The sequence below is a fragment of the Leptosomus discolor genome, chromosome 20, assembly GCF_034619465.1.
Source record: "Leptosomus discolor isolate bLepDis1 chromosome 20, bLepDis1.hap2, whole genome shotgun sequence".
In the NCBI taxonomy this organism is placed as follows: domain Eukaryota; kingdom Metazoa; phylum Chordata; class Aves; order Leptosomiformes; family Leptosomidae; genus Leptosomus; species Leptosomus discolor.
Window position 1 is genome coordinate 3,787,031 of NC_141410.1, and position 18,329 is coordinate 3,805,359.

Sequence of the window (18,329 nt, forward strand, 5' to 3'; positions counted from 1 at the left end):
GGAATTTCTTATACCTTTGGTTTTTCTGTATCATCAAAATTTCTCCTAACTTTGATTCAGGTACTTTTAACAACAGCTCCCCATTTTCAAAAACGACTTGTGCATTTAATTTAGATAACAGATCTCTTCTCATTAAGGGTATCGGCCATTCTGGAACATATAAAAATTCATGTGTCATAGTTTTCTTTCCAAATTTCAAATTCGGGGGTTGTAGGAATGGCCAGTTTTTCTCTTTCCCTGTAGATCCAATAATGTTTGCTTTTCTTCCTATCATTCCTTTTTGTGTATTCAAAATTGAGAACGTTGCTCCAGCATCTACTAAAAATGTACCCTCTTTTTCTTCCAGCTCTCGATCTTAAGGGGGTTATTATATGAGTACAATATCGAGTTTTCCTGGACACTGGTGAAGGGGGTTCTATTTCAGATTTCTCGTCCTCTATTCCATTACTGTTTGGACGAGGCTGGTCCCCTTCTCCTAAACCAGTGTCCCCGGCCAACTGCTCCGTTGAATGCCCAGATCTGACAGAAGGACTTGATTGTCTTTGTGAAACAATCACCAGGTTCAGACTGGTTCTTCGGTTTGGAGTGAAGCCAGTCCGGGGTTCTGTGCCAAAGGTGAGAAGTACACGATGAAGACGACTCTGAGCCTTCCTCCGAAAGCCCCCAAAGGACGACCACCAGATGACAGCACGCGCGCGCCAAGAGGAGGAAACGTGTTATAATACTTTCTGAGAAACAATTATAATATCCCCAGCTATTCTCGGAACTAATTGCAGACACTCATGAATATGCATGTTTTGAGGCAATACATAGAGTTGTAGAATGTGACCCGTGTGCCAGCTAGGAGGAGCGACCCCCCTTGCACCCAGCGCCGTGCTAAACAGACCTGCTTTGGAACTCTCTGCGAGTTAGAGAGTTGGTTTCTGCGCTTCAATAACCGTGAGAGAAAGGGAGGGAAGCCCTCAGGGAGGGGGGGGGATGCCATTTCGGCCCTCAGCACCTGCCATTTTGCCCTGACCAGCGTCGGGGCAGGTGGGTGGCTCTGGAGACCTCCCCCGCAAAAAAAGAATGAGGCTGGGAATTAACGGAGGGGCGCCCTGGTCTCCCCGCTGCCCAAAAAGGGGGGATCCAGGCGTCCTGACACCACCATCCCGAAGCCGAGAACACTCGATAACACTTAGATGTGATTCAGTTTTCCCGGCTTCAATCCCCGGTGGCCCAGGGCGCGCCACACTCAACATGGCGCCTCCCGTGCGGCCGCCGCCACACCCAAGATGGCGGCCAGCAGAGCCCCGCCCCTCCGTCCTCCTATGGTGGCCCTGGGGGGTCCTTCCCCTTCCGGGGTGGGGGGGGAAAGGTCGGAACTGCGCAACGCCAAGATGGCGGCGGCCATAGTGGGAGTCTCCTTGAGGCGCGGCGTCCCCGCACGGCTCCTGCGGGCCGGCCCGCGGCCGGTGAGGGGCCTAGAGCCGCCCTGCCCTCGGTGGGGGGCTGGAGGGGGGGAGCGGGGGGGGGCGTGAAGGGAGTTGGGGGGTGGGAAGGGGTGTGGAGGGGGCTGGGAAGAAGCTGGAGGGGGGTGCAGAGGGGCCTGGGGGGCAAGAGCGGGTCCAGGGTGCAGTACAGGGTGGGAAGAGGGTTCAGAGCGGGTAAGAGAAAGGGAGGTGGGCTGAGGGGGGGGTGGTAAGAGGGTGCGTGAGGGGGATCCTGGGGAGGGTCTGAGGGCAAAAAGGAGGGGGAAGGGGTCTGGGGTGGGTTTGGGGGAGATGGAGGTTGATGGCGGGGGGGGGGGGGTGCAGGAGATTTACAAAGGGGTTGGGAAGAGATGTGGGAGCAGGAGGAATAGGGATGTGGGGTAATTTGCAGAGGGGTGGGGAGGGGGAGGAAGCTCCTGGGGGAATCCTGGAAGGAGGGGGAATGCTGGAGCGGGGTAGAGATGTGGCTGGGAGCTTCCGAGGGCAGTTTTGGGGCAGGGGGAGCCTTCAGGGCTGTGGAGGGAAGGAGCCTGCAGGCACCGCAGGAGCACTGGTGCGTTCCCACGGAGCTTTAGGGTTATTCCCCCCTGCCTTGTGGAGGAGGGAGCCCCAGGACAGAGGGGATTGCTGCAGCAAATCCGGGGGGGGGGGGGGGGGGGCTTTCCCAAAAACCCTACGAATGCCCAAACACAAAGCAGCGATGGGTTTTGCCACTCTCACCCTGAACGTGCGGCCTCGAGTCACTTTTTTTGCCCCAGCTAAAAGCCCCCCCACCCCCCCAGAGGGACCTCAGGGCTGTTTTGGTGTTGTTTGAACGCAGATGTGCCGGGGAGCGCAGGCAGCAGCCGCGGCGGCGCCTCGTGTCAAGAAGTTTGCCATTTACAGATGGGACCCCGACAAGCCCGGGGACAAGCCCCGCATGCAGACCTACGAGGTGGATTTGAACAAGTGAGTGTGCCCCGGCGGGGGGAAGCTTTGCTGCCGGGGCTGCCTGTGCTCACGGGGGTACCTGCCAAGTGGGAGGTTGAGGAGCGCTTGAGCTGGCAGCTGAAGGTGTCAGTGGTCTCGTCGTGCTTCAGGGACTGTTAAAACCTTGTTGGAGGGGCCAGGGGGGTGGTGCCTCAGCTGTGTGACAGAGCAACCTGTCCTCAGCACGCCTGAGATCCGTGGTATTTCCTGATAAAGCAAAAATCGTGCTGTGATCACGTGGGATTGTTTTCCCCTCCCTCCCTCCCCTGTTGGCGCTGAGGGTGACAAATAAAACTGTACCCTGAACGCCAGCAGCAAGGTGGTCGCTTCACTTTGTGACTTCTGTGGCGTTTGTGTCCCCCAGTTGATGACTTGAGTGTGTTTGTGGCTTAGAACGAGCTTTATTTGTATGGAAAATCTGGGGGCATGTTCCAAAGGAAACTTTTACGTGTAGCTCGCAGTCCCAGACCTGGGAGGTGAGGCGGAAGCTTTATCAACTCTCCCCATAGTTTTCCTCACGCTTAGTTACTTCTCATTTGCGGGTCATGTCAAACTTGTAATGACCCCCTGCACGCTTTGGTGTAGCCAAGGCCGAGAAAGCTCTTCTCTGTGGTTCTGTGAAGGGGTGCAGTCATCCCTGGGGTGCAGAAACCTTCTCCTGGGCCCATGTGCCTTGATTTCCCTGAGCTCCAGTCGCTGCTGTGCTCTGGGCAGAGGAATTCACCTCGAGCTCTTTCTGAAAGCTTCAGGTACAAAGCCACGCAGCTCCCTGCTTGAGCACATGACGGAGAACTCACATTTTTGTGTGAATTGCACCAGTTAATCATTTCTGGGTGTTGCCTTGTCTGCTGTATATAAAATTACACAAGTTCTCCAAGACTGTTTGGTTTTGTGTGCAGCGCTGCCTCCTGTAATTAATGAGGACAGGCAGACTTGTTAAAACCTGACCCAAAAGGAGAGACCCGGTAGCAAAGCACTCAGTTTTCGGTTGTGTTGTCTGAACCTTCTCCAGCTGAGCCAGATCTTCTGGGCATCAGCAAAAGAAAGGGCCTCTCTCCCACCCTGAGCCTGGGGTGTGCTGAGGCAAATGGGTCATGCTGCTGATCAGGAGATCTCTATCTTGGTGCCTGGGGATTGGAAAAAACAAACCAAAAAAAAAGGTGTATTTTTCATTGTAGTGGATCAAAGTCCTTTGAGGTGCTGCTTAGTTGGGGTGCCAGGATCAAGCGCTGAGGCTGAGGGGGGAATTACTCATGTTCACCCACTTTGTTTTCTGTCGCAGGTGTGGGCCGATGGTGCTCGATGCGCTGATCAAGATTAAAAATGAGCTGGACTCCACGCTGACCTTCCGCAGATCGTGCAGGGAAGGTAAGAAGGATTTTCCCAGCCTGCTAAACTGAAGATTGTCCTTGAAGACTGTTGGTTGCTGACAGTGTCCGTGTAACCCCTAGAAAACTTCAGGGCAGATGGCAGCGTGCCGCTCTCCTCTTCCAGCTCCTGCATCTGAAATACCTCAGTGCATCACGTAGTGAAGTTGAAGCTCACATTCAGAGGGTGTGATTGCACAACACCGAGCGATGAGCAAAGTGCTTATAAACAGCCCCAGTCATTCCTGTCCTAATCTCGCTCTTCTGGCTGCCCTCCAGGGATGGACAGCGTGGGGCAGCCTAGCAAGGAGGTTACCCAGCACAACTGAGGGGGCAGACGTGGTGAATGCGAATGAATTGTAGGGGCTGCTTTGCCTAGTGCTGCTGTGAATAAGAAAGGGTGTAACTGGAAGAGTCCTTATGACTTCTAGGAATAGCTTCAGGAATCTTTTTTTTTTTTTTTTTTTTGGGCCCTTTGACTAAGTGAAATGATTGATTGAGGAAAGGGCCGCCTGGTGGTTTTCCACTGCAGAGCGACTGGCTGGTGCTCACACGGGTACCAGTCAGCGTGTCTGTCTGCCTGCGTTAAATCTGAACCGCTCCAGGTGACTTTCCCTCTCAAAAAACCCTAATCCATGGGTCATGTTGAGATGCTGAGCTTAAAGTGATCGTTGTGGAAATGCAGGTAGGGAGGGCGCCTTCATGGAATGGCTTTTGATTGGATTAGGTGGGTTTGCGAGGACGAGAAATTCAGGTGCAATGGGTGCTTAAAGATGTTTTGACTTGGGTGTAAATGAAAAGGATGCTTCAACGCCGCCGCTCCCTGTAGGATCTGCAGGTGGAGGAGTTCTGTATGGTGGGATTGTTCTCTGTCTCTCATATTTAGATAGCCAGCACCGCTCCCCAGCAGCTGGAGTGAATTCCCTTGAAGACTTTTCTTGGAGAACCTGAAGGCAGATTTTCAAGCTGGGCTGGTTCAATCTTGCCCCTTTTCTGCCATGCAGGGGGAGGAAAAAAAAGCGCTGATCACGGGTTCCTGTGGCATCCTGTGGGCCTGTGTCTGCAGCCCTGGTTCCCTCACCAGTTGACTGGAAAATACTTGTAACCATTTCTCGAGTGGGAGGAATAACCTTGTTCAAGCGCCAGCCTTGATCTGGCGGCGAGGGGAAGGCCAGTGCATCAGGTGCTGAGGCGAACTGGCTCGGCAGCGTGAGGAGCAGTGGCATTTCTCTGACTCATATCAATTGATATGTGTCAAATCCTCTGAAATTAAAGTTTTGCCCTTTCAGCGTTTGTCTTCTTTCTAATATGACGGTTTAGGCATCGGTCTGAATTGGATACCCGAGCTCTTGACCTGAGCAGTATCTGTGACAGTTCTGCAGTGGTTTTCCTTGTAAACCTTGGCCTTTCCTGAGCTTCATCTGATCCTTCTATTACTGGGAGATCATTAGCGGTGTCATTTAATCCATTTGTTAAGCTATTTATATGCTGTTTGTTCTGGTGAGTGTCTGTCCTCTCACCTTTGGGAGTTAATGACTGCAGTTCACGGCACCGCTCTACCCTGCTGCAGAAGGCGCAGAGAGAAGCTTCTGTCTTAGGGACTTTGGTTTATGTTCCTGACCTTCAGGGGTGCTTTTCACCGTAACTGTAGGGCTGAGGGGGGCGGGGGGAAGCGCCTGATTCCCCTGTCACAATCCCAGCGTTAGCTGCTTCGCATCCCTGCGAGCTTGTGCTTCAAACTTGTGACCAAAGCTGAATGTTTTCCCCACCCCGAGTAGCATGTCAGACTAATGAATGATGCGAAAGGGATGAACTGTCCAAGCTGGGAAAGGAAGTTCCAACTCGGAGAATATATTTAGGCTTTAATGAAAGTGAGTCCCGCGTTTGTTCTTTATTTAAATAGCAACGTGTTTGGCCCAATGGCAACTTCTGGCGTTTTCCCTGTCACGTACAGACTTTCTTGAAGACAACCCGGGGGCACGTTTGGGGCTCAGAGGATCAGAGGGCAGATATTTAATGCTTTACTCTTTTTTTTTTTTTCTTTTTTTTTTTTTTTTTCTCCTGCTCAGGCATCTGTGGCTCTTGTGCTATGAACATTGCTGGTGGAAACACGCTGGCCTGTATCAAAAGAATTGACCCCGATCTCAACAAGATCACTAAAATCTACCCTCTCCCCCACATGTACGTGGTGAAGGACCTTGTTCCGGTGAGCGTCTGCCTCTATCAGCTTGTGACCGAGGGGGACGCTGCTCCCGGCGGCGTGGGGTTCAGGTTGGGTGGGAAGGGGTAACGCTGGGAGGTGCCAGCCAGGCTCACAATTCACAGGTTACTCCTGCTGGTGTTTTCTGGCTTGGGTGGGTCTGAGTTTCCCAGCAGTGACTAAATCTGTCCTCATTTGGAGGAATGTGGCAGGTTGAGGTAGAAAACGCCGCCTTCTGGCGGAGTGGTAGGAGATGTTCGATCTCCTGCATCAGTTTAGCCTTAATGAATGTGACCTCTTTGCCTTTTGACTCCTAGGACTTGAGTAACTTCTATGCACAGTACAAATCCATCGAGCCTTACCTGAAGAAGAAGGATGAGTCGAAACAGGGCAAGGAGCAGTACCTGCAGTCCATAGAAGACCGCCAGAAACTGGTAACTGCTGCTTTTCCACCGTTGAAAATCCCCTCCAGATAAGACCAGGGTTAAACATTAACGTGCAGGAGCTTCAGGTTCCTTTAATGACAAAGCTGGTGCAAAGCCCGACACGGGTGGCGTCTGCTGGTGATGGGGACTCTGATCTCCTTTCCCCTGCCTGCGCTGCGAAGCCGTGTGTGTTTGTGAAACCGCGGCGAAGCTGCAGGCCAGCGGTGTTCCAGCGCAGAGGAGGCGCTGCCGTTAGGCTGGCACGGAGGCCGTCGGGCTCAGCGCTGTCTTGCCTGGCTGCAGGGTGCCAAGCAGCGCGCTCGTGTTGCTGCTTGCTGGGTTTCGTAAGCCCTAAAAGCCCGATGTGTTGGTGCAAGTCTGTGGGTGTCTGTCTTGGGCGCTGCGCTGTTTTGAGGGGATTTTCTGGGAGCGCAGTGGTGTCGATCCAACGTTTCTGCGTAAAGCTGAAGGAACCATTTGAACAGCTGGGACACCATAGCTGTTGAAGAAAGGGGTAGGTTCTTGCCTGGATTTCCTTGGCTGCCCCAGTAAGTGTCAGGAAATCAACAGTTTCTCTGTTGCCTCTGAGCTGGGTTGATGGATCCATCGCTCGGCTCGGAGCCCGGCCTGTCTCGGTGCTCCGCTGTGACCGTGGCTGCGGGGCTGTTGCTGGGTGGGCGCTAAGTGGGCAGGCAGCCTGGATTTTGGCAAGTGCTGGGAGAGAGGTGAATGTGGACGGCGAAGGGGAAGGCTGATAAAAGGGGATTCAATGAAAGCACGTGAGCTGCAGCCTCATTCTCCACAGCGATCTTTGAAAGTTTTCCATCCCTGCGTGTTTGAAGTTCGCAGCTGACGGGTCACACGGCCGAGACGTCGGCAGCACCGTGCGACTGGCGCTGTGATGTCTTAACAAGGGCAGGATTTTACAGTCTGAAAGAATCTCTATCCAAGGGCAAGAGTTCTGCACCACTTCACAGTGTTATCTGATCCCCGTGTAAAGACTCTCCCTTCACGTTGTTTTCCTAAGGCGGCGTGCTCGGAATGACTTTCTCATTCAAGTAGAAATAAACCAGCCTAAAAGCAACTGCAGGAGCTGCCTGAAGCTTTCTCACAACTAGCAGACGTGCTTTTTATCTCGTTGCTGAAGTTTCTCTTGCTTTGGGAGCAGCCTGTGTGCAGGAGAAACTTGGATACAGTGTCAGCTGAAAAACTCTCCGCTTTGGTGTTTTTCTTTAAGTCGTCAGTCCTTTGAAGTGTTCCCATTAGAAATAAGACAAATTTAGAACAAGAGGGTAACTGACTTACCTGGCTTTGGCAAGTCTTTCTGAAAGACAAGCTCCCAGGAATTCTGGCATCAGGTATCTTTCTAAACTAAATTTAATGAGACCTTTGTCCCAAAACGACTTTCAGATACCTAAATTAAGCCAGACTGGGCTCTGCCTCTTAGCCTGAGGGGTTGATTGAGCTGCTGGGAGATGCGCCGCTCCCCAGCGTTTGTCTTCTGCCCAGTGTCTCTTCCGCGTAGGTCTGCCTTGCTTCAGTGCCTGAAATGAAAAGGCCTAAAAAACCAGACACCACCTGTCTAAAAGCAGTGAAAGGGCTAAAGACTCGCACCACTCCCGTTCCGTAAGTGCTTGGGCGTCCCCTCAAAGCACAGGCCGAACTGAGCTCTTCTCCCTTAGGCCGTTGGGCAGGCTTTGCTCTTTCTTCTCTTCTGCAGCACAGCCTCGAATTATTAATTGTTCCCATATCTGTTCCTTTCCTCAGCCACTTACCGGGACAGGCTGGAAGGCAGGAATGCAGGAAGATCAAGCAATTCTCACATTTTAATTCAGTTTGTGCTTTTTTATTCCCCCCTGTTGTCCCGAAACCCCCAGTTTGTTAAATGGGTCGGGTTGGGAGGGTTGCATGCGTCTTGATTCAGAGGACCTGCACGTAGGAGTTGCTTTCCTGCCAGCAGCGCTTCTTCAGCGTAAGCAGCAGCTCTGTTGCGGCAACTCACTCGAGGGGAAAGTGGCGAGGGAAGCACGTGCTCTCGTAAATCCCCTTTTTTTTTTAAAAAAAAAAAAAAAAAAGGCTTGGGTTTCTGGAGCGGCTTGACTGTGGTCTCCCACCCCCATGCAGGACGGACTCTACGAGTGCATTCTCTGTGCCTGCTGCAGCACCAGCTGCCCCAGTTACTGGTGGAACGGGGACAAGTACTTGGGTCCTGCGGTGCTGATGCAGGTAAGGACACACCCCCTTTGTCACGGGGGGCTGCTGGGGGACTCCCCGTCCAAAAGCAGTCCGAATACTTGCGGGTGCAGGGGGGATAGCGTAACGTAGTCCAGATGCTGGGCCAGAATTCCCGAGTCAGGTGTTGCCTTTAAAACCTCGCGCTGCTCACAGCCCCTCGGAGGAGCCTTCAGGGTGTGAAATGCCTCTGCCTTTCAGGCCTATCGCTGGATGATTGACTCCAGGGACGACTACACGGAGGAGCGCCTGGCACAGCTTCAAGACCCGTTTTCCCTCTACCGTTGTCACACGATCATGAACTGCACAAGGACTTGCCCGAAGGTACGTCGTGTGTGCGACCCTGCAGGGGTTACCGCCTCGTTTCCAGGCAGCCTGTTGGAAACCCACAGGAAAATCCCCGCTAAGGCTTCTGCTTCCCTCCAGCTTGCCTTGGCTTGTTCAGCCTTTCGAAGCCCGGTTGCCAGCAGTCGTGCTGGTGAAAGTGACGTGGCAAAGTTCACAGGAACATTTCTTCCTCGTGAGCGAGGCTTTTGAGAACCCATCTCTTGCCGAGGTTTAGGACCGCCACTGTAGGGTGCTGGTTGTGTGAGGGGCCCTGCCAGAAATGGTACGGGGCAGTTTGTCCTGCCTAGTCCCATCAGCGGTCTGAGCCTCGTGAGTCATTCCCTGAACCCCCACACGGTGCAACCTTGAACTCCAGCGGCGGCAGCTCTCCCCCCTTGTGTAAGGGCTGCACAAGCTGCATCCACTTGTGTAAGGGAGAAGCCTAGAGCACAGTTTTGCTGCCTGTGGGGGACGTGTTTCGTGCTGACCTCCTGCCGTCAGGGCGTTTCCCAGATAGTCTGTTCTCTCTGGTAATTCTTTTGAGAACAGAGCAAGCTTTCCCAAATCGGAGCATGCCTCTTCTTCCTCGTGCCTGTGGTTGGGCAGGCTATCAAGTTGTGCTTTCCCGCCAGCTGGGCTGTTTTCTAGCCAGCCTCTGCTTGCACCTGGCGGTGGAATAATTCTCCTTGAGCTGCGAAACGGTACGAAGGGAGAGGTTTGAGTGGATCATGGCCGCGGGGAAGGTGGAGGTGCTTGAGATGTGGGCGGGTGTGTTTGTGAGGGGGCGCTGCGTGCTGATTTTTGTGTGTGGTTGTCTGAAGTGATGGAGTGGCTGCAGGGAAGTCCCCCTTTGCAGAGGGAGCTTGCTCGTGGTCTGGTGCCAGCCGTGGTTCAGCGAAAGGGGAAGGTTCAACTTGAAGAGCTGACGGTGTGGAGGAAGGACGTAGTGCAGGGAGATGGCGCTTGGTCTCGGGTTTGAGACACATTTATGGTTAACAGCGCGTTTCCTCTCCCGTGCTCTGCTCCTGGCTGTGGTCTTGTTCTGCCCTGAATTCTGCCTGCTGAGCTCTGCCCCGGGGTGCTTTCCTGCTCGTTCCCTGTCCCGCAGCGCTGCCGCTGCCATCGCAGCGGTACAGCAGGGCGGTTGTGATTCCCTCTCCGTTTGAGATTAGGCACGCTTGGTTTGGTAGCAGCGCTGCAGGATTAAGGGCCTTTGCAACACGACATGCGTCTGTATTGGAGAAAAACCTTCTTGGGAAAGCTTAGCTGCCTTTTGTGCGAGGAACGTTTTCATCTTGTGACTCGGTGTTCTCGCTCACGTCCCTAGTGTCCTCCAATACACCGCTGCTTCGTTTCAGACAAGGAGGAAGCCCACATCTCTTGTGCTGTCACTGTCAGGCTTTCACAAGGCAGTTCCCTGCCTCCAGAAGCCGCCTCGTAACACCTGTGAAAGTGTTGAATTCAGTCCTGCTGGAGCTTTATTACAAGTTCCTATCGCTCAGCCCCTCATCCTTCCCTTTGATCCTCGCGTTGCTGATTAAAACCAGTCCTCTAAAGTCAAATGAGCGTTTTTCTTCAAGCACCGGGAAGTGCTGCTGGTCCAGCCTCCAGGTAGAGGAGGTGAGCTCCCAGCGCTGTGTCTCCTTCAGGCTGGCTTGCCTCTTCCCTTCTGGATTGAGGCTGGAGTGCAGCGAGCCTGCATCAGCACACCTTAACCCAGGGGCTCAGCACACCGTAATGCCCAGCCTGCCTGGAGCAGGCTGTTCAGAGCCATCCCTCAGTGTGCTGTAACCTCCCAGCCCTTGAAAGGAAGCATGGTATTAGGCTGGAGTCCAGCTTTTAGGGAAAAAGAAAAAAAAAAAAGGGGGGTGCTGAGCAGCTCCGCTGCCAGCTATTTTTATGAGTAGCAGTTTATTTGTGAGTTTACTGTGACTTGGATGGAGGCAAAGGCGGGAGGACGCTCTAACGTGCCGATTTCCAGAGGAGCTAACTGCAGCTTTTCCTTTTTTAGGGTTTGAACCCTGGCAAAGCCATTGCTGAGATCAAGAAGATGATGGCGACTTACAAAGAGAAGGCGACGGCGGCGTAACGCTGCTCCCGACCTGGAAGCGTCACACGCGAACGTGCTGTACCTGACAGTGATTTGTACCTGATGTAGCGAGAGAAGGTTCCAGCAGGGAGCTTGGCATTTTCCCCCGTAGGTTTGCATGTCCAATAAATACTGTAAAGAACAAATCAGAGTTGTGACTTTATTAACAACATTGAACGAGGCCTCTGTAGCATCCCAGCCCTCTCTGGTTTGCGGTTTTGAGCAGCTGGAGTCACCTCTGAAGCTCGGCTGTGGGATGAGGATTTGGAAGTGGCCCCACAGCGGAGAGGAACGGAGACAGACTTTCTGCCGTGCCCTTGATCCCGTGTCTTTGAAGCGAGTGCCTGTGTGGGAAGAGACCTGCAAGTGATGAGCCCTGTGGCGACTGGCAACAGAACGGTGGAAGTGGCTGGGAAAGGGGAATGTTGGAAGAATCTCACCCTGTTCTGAAATCCCCTGGGCTCCTTGGCGAGGAGCAAAGCGAGGACCTGGAGTTCACAGGGTGCAGGCAGGTGGCAAAATACCAGTGGCAGTGCCACTGGGATAGAGGTGTCTCGCCACTGGGACGCTTATTTTTATTCCAAGTCCTAAAATAGGTGGGATTTATTAGAACAGGGCTGAATCTTTCCCTTTGCTCTAGCACAACTCTTTTTTTTAGTGGCAGACTTCTCAAATGGGTGATGCCCATGGGAGGCTGTTGCTTGCAGCAGCTGTTTGCAGTCTTGGGGGGTTGGAGAGAAAGGAAGCACTTTCTGGTTTGCTGTTTAACAGATTTTCTTTTATTTTTTTGTCTAGATGTAGTAAAAGCATGTAGAAATGTCATGATGCTGCTTCTGAGATGTGGTGTGGTAACCAGGATGCTGCCAGAAGTTTGAGGTGACATAAAAAGTTGTGTACACCTCTGGAAAGTCTTTCCCCTAAAGTGATCCCGGGTTTTTTCTGCACATTTATCTGTCCTGCAGTAAGGCAGCCTTGCGGCTGTCCAGCTGATGTTGCCGTCTTCATTTTCATTTGCACAAATGCTTCTTTCTTTTCCTGCAGCCAATGACTTCATTCCCAAGAGCTGCTCTGAGACCGACTTCTGTAGGTCAGAGATGTTACACTGAAAATCCGTGCGTGCTGGGCTGCTCTCCCACGTCACTGAATTGTCCCCATTTGCTCTATTTCCCTTCCTGTGAAAGAAAACGAAACTCCCTCCTGCAAGGGTGGGTACGGAGGGGAGAGCAGTTGCTTTTTTGGCCGCAGTGGGCAGGGGCAGCCCTTCTCGCTGGGGCTGGGTATTTCTGGCAGCGGTTTTGCAGCAGTCGGAGCCCCCCAAAGGCTGCAGGGGGCTGCTCCAGGGGGACTTCTGGGGTCTACAGCTTGTTACTGGCTTCAGATTCCCTCCTAGAGCAGCTTTGCGGGAGGGAGCCCCGCTGCGGTGGGAGGTGGGCACGCTCCGCACCCCGCGTGGGGGTGCAACCAGCAGGGGAGAAGATGAGGGGTGCAAAGCCCTTTTGGGGGACAGAGCCCCGTGTGTTTCCTTGCAAGATGTGGGGGTGCAAAGCCCTTTTTGGGGGCAGAGCACCGTATGTTTCCTTGCAAGATGTGGGGGTGCAAAGCCCTTTTGGGGGACAGAGCCCCGTATGTTTCCTTCCAAGATGTGGGGGTGCAAAGCCCTTTTGGGGGACAGAGCCCTGTGCATTTTCTTGCAAGGTGTGGGGGTGCAAAGCACTTTTTAGGGGCAGAGCATTGTGTGTTTCCTTGCAAGATGTGGGGGTGCAACGCTCTTTTGTGGGGCAGAGCCCCATGTGTTTCCTTTCAAGATGTGGGGGTGCAAAAGCCTTTTGGGGGGCAGAGCCCCATGTGTTTCCTTTCAAGATGTGGGGGTGCAAAGGCCTTTTGGGGGGCAGAGCCCCGTGTGTTTCCTTGCAAGGTGTGGGGGTGCAAAGGCATTTTTGGGGGTAGAGCTCTGTGTGTTTCCTTCTAAGATGTGGGGATGCAAAGCCCTTTTGGGGGACAGAGCCCTGTGCATTTCCTTGCAAGGTGTGGGGGTGCAAAGCCCTTTTTGGGGGCAGAGCCCCGTGTGTTTCCCTGCAAGATGTGGGGGTGCAACGCCCTTTTGGGGGGCAGAGCCCCGTGTCTTTCCTTGCAAGATGTGGGGGTGCAAAGCCCTTTTTGGGGGCCTGACCCCGCGTATTGTGTTGGGGTATGCAGCCCTCACCTCGTGGGGCAGAGCCCGTTGCATTGCCGTGCCACGGGGGGCGTTGCACAGCCGGGGGGGTTGAGCAGCACCCGGGGTTTTCCTTCCTCGGGTGGAGGGGGGGTGAGGGGGCAGGACTACAGCTCCCAGCAGCCCCCGCGCCCCGCTTTTCCGCCGCGCGCCGCGGAGCTGGGTGCGCGCGGGGCTCCGGCCCCGGGGCCCCGCACCCCGGCCCGCGCGTGACCGCCCGCCATGAGCTCAGGTCAGGGCCCACGCGTGGGAGCTGGGGGGGGGGGGATGGGATGTGCGTGGGGTGGCTGCGGGTTTCCCCCCCCGGCTTGTATCGGGCAGCTCCGGGGGTTGCGCCGCTTGCGTGGCCCCCGGGGGTTGCATCGTGCAGTCCCCACGGTTGCATTTTGCGTGGCCCCCGGGGGTTGCATCGTGCACGACCCCACGGGTGCATTTTGCGTGGCCCCCCGGGGGTTGCATCGTGCACGACCCCACGGGTGCATTTTGCATGGCCCCCGGGGGTTGCATCGAGCACGACCCCACGGGTGCATTTTGCATGGCCCCCGGGGGTTGCATCGTGCAGTCCCACGGTTGCATTTTGCGTGGCCCCCGGGGGTTGCATCGAGCAGGACCCCACGGTTGCATTTTGCGTGGCCCCTGGGGGTTGCATCGAGCAGGACCCCACGATTGCATTTTGCGTGGCCTCTGGGGCTTGCATCCTGCACGACCCCACGGGTGCATTTTGCGTGGCCCCCCAGGGGTTGCATCGTGCACGACCCCACGGGTGCATTTTGCATGGCCCCCGGGGGTTGCATCGTGCAGTCCCCACGGTTGCATTTTGCGTGGCCCCCGGGGGTTGCACCGAGCAGGACCCCACGGTTGCATTTTGCATGGCCCCCGGGGGTTGCATCGAGCAGGACCCCACAGTTGCATTTTGCATGGCCCCCGGGGGTTGCACCGAGCAGGACCCCACGGTTGCATTTTGCATGGCCCCTGGGGGTTGCATCGAGCAGGACCCCACGATTGCATTTTGCGTGGCCTCTGGGGCTTGCATCGTGCACGACCCCACGGGTGCATTTTGCGTGGCCCCCCGGGGGTTGCATCGTGCACGACCCCACGGTTGCATTTTGCGTGGCCCCCCGGGGGGTTGCGCTCTTCCCACTCAGCCGTGCCTGTGCAGTGGGTTGTGCAGGCAGCGGGGGGGTTGCATGCAGGGTGCGGGGGCGGGGGGGGGCACCTGCGCTTTGCTTTATTTTGCTTCCTCTTCCAGCGAGGTTTGCAAAAAGCAGAGCAGGGGATGGTGCGAAGCGGGGTGCTCCCCCCTCGCTGGCATCGCAGGTTTGGCGAGGGGGGGGTGGGAGGAGTGGCAGAGTGGGGATCACAGCGATGTCCCCCGGGAGCCCCTGCCCACCCCGGGGTGCCGTGGGTCTGGAAAACTCTCTGCGAGGCCGCAGCTACCCGGGTCTGTGCTTCTTGCCTTCGCGGGGTTGTCCGGTGCTTCACTGCTGCAGGACTGGTTTGCGTTGCATCCCACGGGGACACCTCTCGGCCCCGCTCCCGCCGTGGGACTCTGCGCTAAAGCACCCACCGATGTGGGGAAACCCAAACCCAGGCGGCGCTTTGGGGCGCTCCGAGACCCCCGAATCCCGCCGAGAGCTGCTTCCTTGCAAGCAGGTTGCTGCGGCTCGGCTTTCGGGGAGGCTGAGAGCTCCTCGGGGTTCTGCAGCTGGAGCGAAGCATCCCTTGGCGGCGTCTTTAGTCGGCGGCGTGGAGGTGGGAGCGGGTTTTCCAGTTGCGAAGGACCACGTTGCCTTTCTGACCCCGTCAGCGGAGCAATCCCGGGGCGGTTTGTTGCGTCGGTAAAGGGTTTAACGTGACGTCGGGTGAGCGAGCCTTAAATTGGCACCGCTGCCACCGTGGCTTGGCCTTATGGCCCCAAGACCCTTTGCAGGGTCGAGGCGAGGGGAAAAACGTACCCAGGCGTTCGGAAGAGGCTGAGAAATGCGGTATCGCGCCGGAGAAAGCGTCCGAGCTGCCCTGCACCCCGCCCGTCAGCGGCATCGCTCGTTCCAGGCCATACGGAAGCGGCGCAGCCTGCGCCACCTTTGCCCGTTTCCTTTTGAATTTACCCCGGTCGGTGCAGAGGAGATTCTCGAAGGCGACAGGCGGGGGACGAGAGAGGAAGAGCGTTGTGGCAGGAAAGGGGAGGAGTGCGCCAGCACCGTGGCTGGCCACCCGGCTCGCTGGGTGCCCAGGCTCGGCTCCGGGGGGCTCGCCTGGCCGTGGTCCCTGCCGCCGCGCTGACCCCGCTCGCAGCCCCTCAGACCCCCTTCGCCCATCTTTTGCTCTGCAGCTCGGGGGTTAAACCTCACCCCTTTATTTTCCCTGCACTTCTGAATTTAATCAGACCCAGGTTTAAGGCAGCCAGCCTTGGAGCTTGGCTTGTGAGCCAGCGGGAGATGCTCTAAGCCTGGCTTAACACACCAAAACGAGGGTGGGCTGCGAGGAGCACGACCCTCTCTCCCGAAGGGAGGTAGGAGGCCTTTATTTAACCAGGATTTGGGGAAAATGTGGGGTCTGGATATCAGCAACCTTTTTTTTGCCCCCCTTGCCGGGGGTTGCCCAAGCGAGGATGCTCCCTGAAGCCGCCGGGCGCTTATCTCCGGCTTGGCAGGTGGCTTTGGCGTACGGCGAGGTCTTGCGAAACCGGGGGGGGGGGGGGAAGCAGGAGAGGTCAGGGCGATGCCTGCGCGGGGCGGGGGAGAAACCCGCCTTGCCAGAAGGGTTTGACCGCCGGTGCCTCAGCCGGTGTCGTCAGCACGTGGTGAAGCAAACGCTGTCCTCGCTGCTGGTTTCCTGCAAAGCCAAACCGAAACCAGTTTGAGGTGGCCAAGGCCCCTCACCTACGAGGGCTTTATTTTCTCATCCATCTCGAGGGTTTGACGCACAAGAACGGTTCCCCTCGGGGTTACCCGCGATGGCAGAGCCTGAATCCCCGTCTCCCACGTCCCCGCCTTGTGTGGAGCCCATCTTGGTCCTTTTGTTTCTTCCAGCCTTGGGGCGTTTTCCCGGCTGCGCTCCCCCCCCCCCCCAACCCCCCCGCCGGCAGATGCAGCCACGTCTGGGTCGGACCAGACCGCCTGGTCGAACACGTTTGCTCCGGCTGCGCGGCGGGCAGGGCGGCGCGGTTCTCGCCGCTTGGCTCGCGCCGACGCGTTTGTGTTGGCTTGGTGGGAAGGGCAGGAGGATTAACGCCGTCTCATCCCAACCCCCCTCGCCGGGTCTGGGCTTGCAGCGGGCCGTGACATCTCCCATCCCAAACCAGAGCCTGAAGGCTGCTCTGAAAGAGCCTCCTGAGTTCGATCTTGCCCTACGTGACCCAAACACCGTTTTCCTTTCCTCATCCTTCCTTCCTTCCTTTTGCCTCATCCTGATTTTCCGTGTTCCCATCTCCAAGGGCCCAGGCTGACCTTGCCAACCCCACCCCGTTGACCAGGCACCACTAGACCTTGCTGGCTGGAGCAGTGACCTCCCTGGGTGCACCTTCCTCTTCTTGCGTGCGACCTCTAGCCCACCCATGAGGGTGGATGGATGAGGAGGGTGGATGGATGGGAGATGATGGATGGATGAATGGACGCATGGAAGATGCTGCTCAGGAAGCCCCGAGCATCCCGCAGGGACCGTGAGAGCGGAGGGAGGTCTCCAAGTCCCCTTAGGGTTTGTTTGCTTCAAGAAAGGTGCTTGTGAAAGGGCTGCGGCTCCAAAAGGAGCTTGTGGAGAAGGTCTCTGGGACCCGCATGTGTCCGCTTTCGGGGTGTGCGTGCTGCTGGGGAGAAAGGCTGCGTCTCGGGGCAAAATCTCAGGGCAAGGACCGGTGCTGGCGTTCGCAAACGGTCCCCAGCGGGGCTCAGTGCCACCAGATGGGCAGGCTCAAGGTTTCCAGCTCTGCTTTCTGGTGTCAGAGGGTACGTCCTCCCCTGCTAGGACCCCTGCTAGGTGTCAGGGCACGCTGAGCGTCTTTCTCCCCAGTTTTCCCCCAAAGCTGGGCAGCGGGGAAAACGTGGTGGTTCTCTGAAAGGTGCAAGACGGGGCACGATCTCTTCTGGGAGCCAGGCAGCTGCGAGGAGCAGGCGCTGGGACTTGGCGCAGCGTTTTGGCCCTGCAAACCCGGCGTCGGCGGGGCACCGCGGCTCCCCTCTTCCCTTGGCAAGCCGGGCTGGTGCATCACGGCCCCCTCCCCAAGTTTGCAGCCGCTCCCGGCTGTGACACCCCACACCCACCCCACCCCCCCCGGCTCTTAATCCCCCTTCAGCAGCAGAGAGAGAAGCAAATCTCTTTCCCGGGGCTCTCCAGATGAGCCCGGGGGTAAAAACCCGCCAGCTGGGGTGCCCCTGCGCCGTGTTTGCCGACGAGGTGTGGCCGCTCACGCCGCGATTCGAACTGGTCGCGCAGCTTCGTGGCGCTTTGCCCTCCCCTCCGCCGGATGCTTCCCGGACACGTCTGCCGGCGGGCAGGTGATGACGGCGGCACCGATCCCATCCCAACCGGGGACGGCTCCGCTTGCGCCACCGGCGGGGTAAGGCGCGGTGAGTCAAGGCCAGAGCCCTTTTTCTCGCTCGCCGTGTTTTGGGGAGCAGCCGGGATGGGAGCGGGAGGTGAGGAAAACCCACGGGGACGGGGATGGGGGGTTGTGCAAGAGCCGCAGCTCTGCGGGACGGAGCCGGTTGCGGCCGTGCTCGTGCGCTCCTCCGGAAGATTGGCTGCCAAGAAAGTCGTCCTCGTTTTGTGGTTGCTGGCGGCGGAGTTGGGGCGGAGAGGTGGGCTGCGCTTCTTCCTACCCAGCCCGGCGCGGGGAGGTGCAGAACACAAATTGGGTTGGTTTCAGGTTGTTTCAATACTTCCCCATGCCTGCGAACCCTGCAGACAGCGCTGGGGAAAAGCCTTTGTGCGAGGCACCCCCTCACCCTCTCCTTTGTTCTGCTCTTTTGAAGGGCGGCCACACGCTCCTCCTTGCCCTCCCGCGCCCGCTCCCGGCCTCCTTTAACCTGGAATCGACG

General features: G+C 56.6%; 1 protein-coding gene across 2 annotated transcripts; it reads left to right on the forward strand.

Annotated features, from left to right (window-relative positions):
• Window positions 1-1,361: 1,361 nt before the first annotated feature.
• Window positions 1,362-11,227, forward strand: SDHB (succinate dehydrogenase complex iron sulfur subunit B). Of its 2 annotated transcripts, XM_086476000.1 has the most exons (9): window positions 1,380-1,468; window positions 1,542-1,554; window positions 2,293-2,420; window positions 3,724-3,809; window positions 5,878-6,014; window positions 6,326-6,442; window positions 8,558-8,659; window positions 8,867-8,989; window positions 11,004-11,227. In XM_086476000.1, the coding sequence occupies exons 1-9, from the start codon at window positions 1,380-1,382 to the stop codon at window positions 11,079-11,081; spliced, it is 873 nt and encodes a 290-aa protein (XP_086332126.1). In that variant the 3' UTR covers window positions 11,082-11,227. The 2 variants fall into 2 exon arrangements, with proteins under 2 accessions (XP_086332127.1, XP_086332126.1); XM_086476001.1 differs by lacking the exon at window positions 1,542-1,554 and having other exon boundaries at window positions 1,362-1,454.
• The last annotated feature ends 7,102 nt before the right edge of the window (window positions 11,228-18,329 follow it).

Bases quoted from the DNA above. Each gene is read 5' to 3' on its own strand.
- SDHB (XM_086476000.1), top strand. From the start codon at position 1,380: ATGGCGGCGGCCATAGTGGGAGTCTCCTTGAGGCGCGGCGTCCCCGCA. The intron at 6,443-8,557 runs GTAACTGCTGCT...ACCCCCATGCAG, and splicing joins TAGAAGACCGCCAGAAACTG to GACGGACTCTACGAGTGCAT. The intron at 8,990-11,003 runs GTACGTCGTGTG...TTCCTTTTTTAG, and splicing joins GCACAAGGACTTGCCCGAAG to GGTTTGAACCCTGGCAAAGC.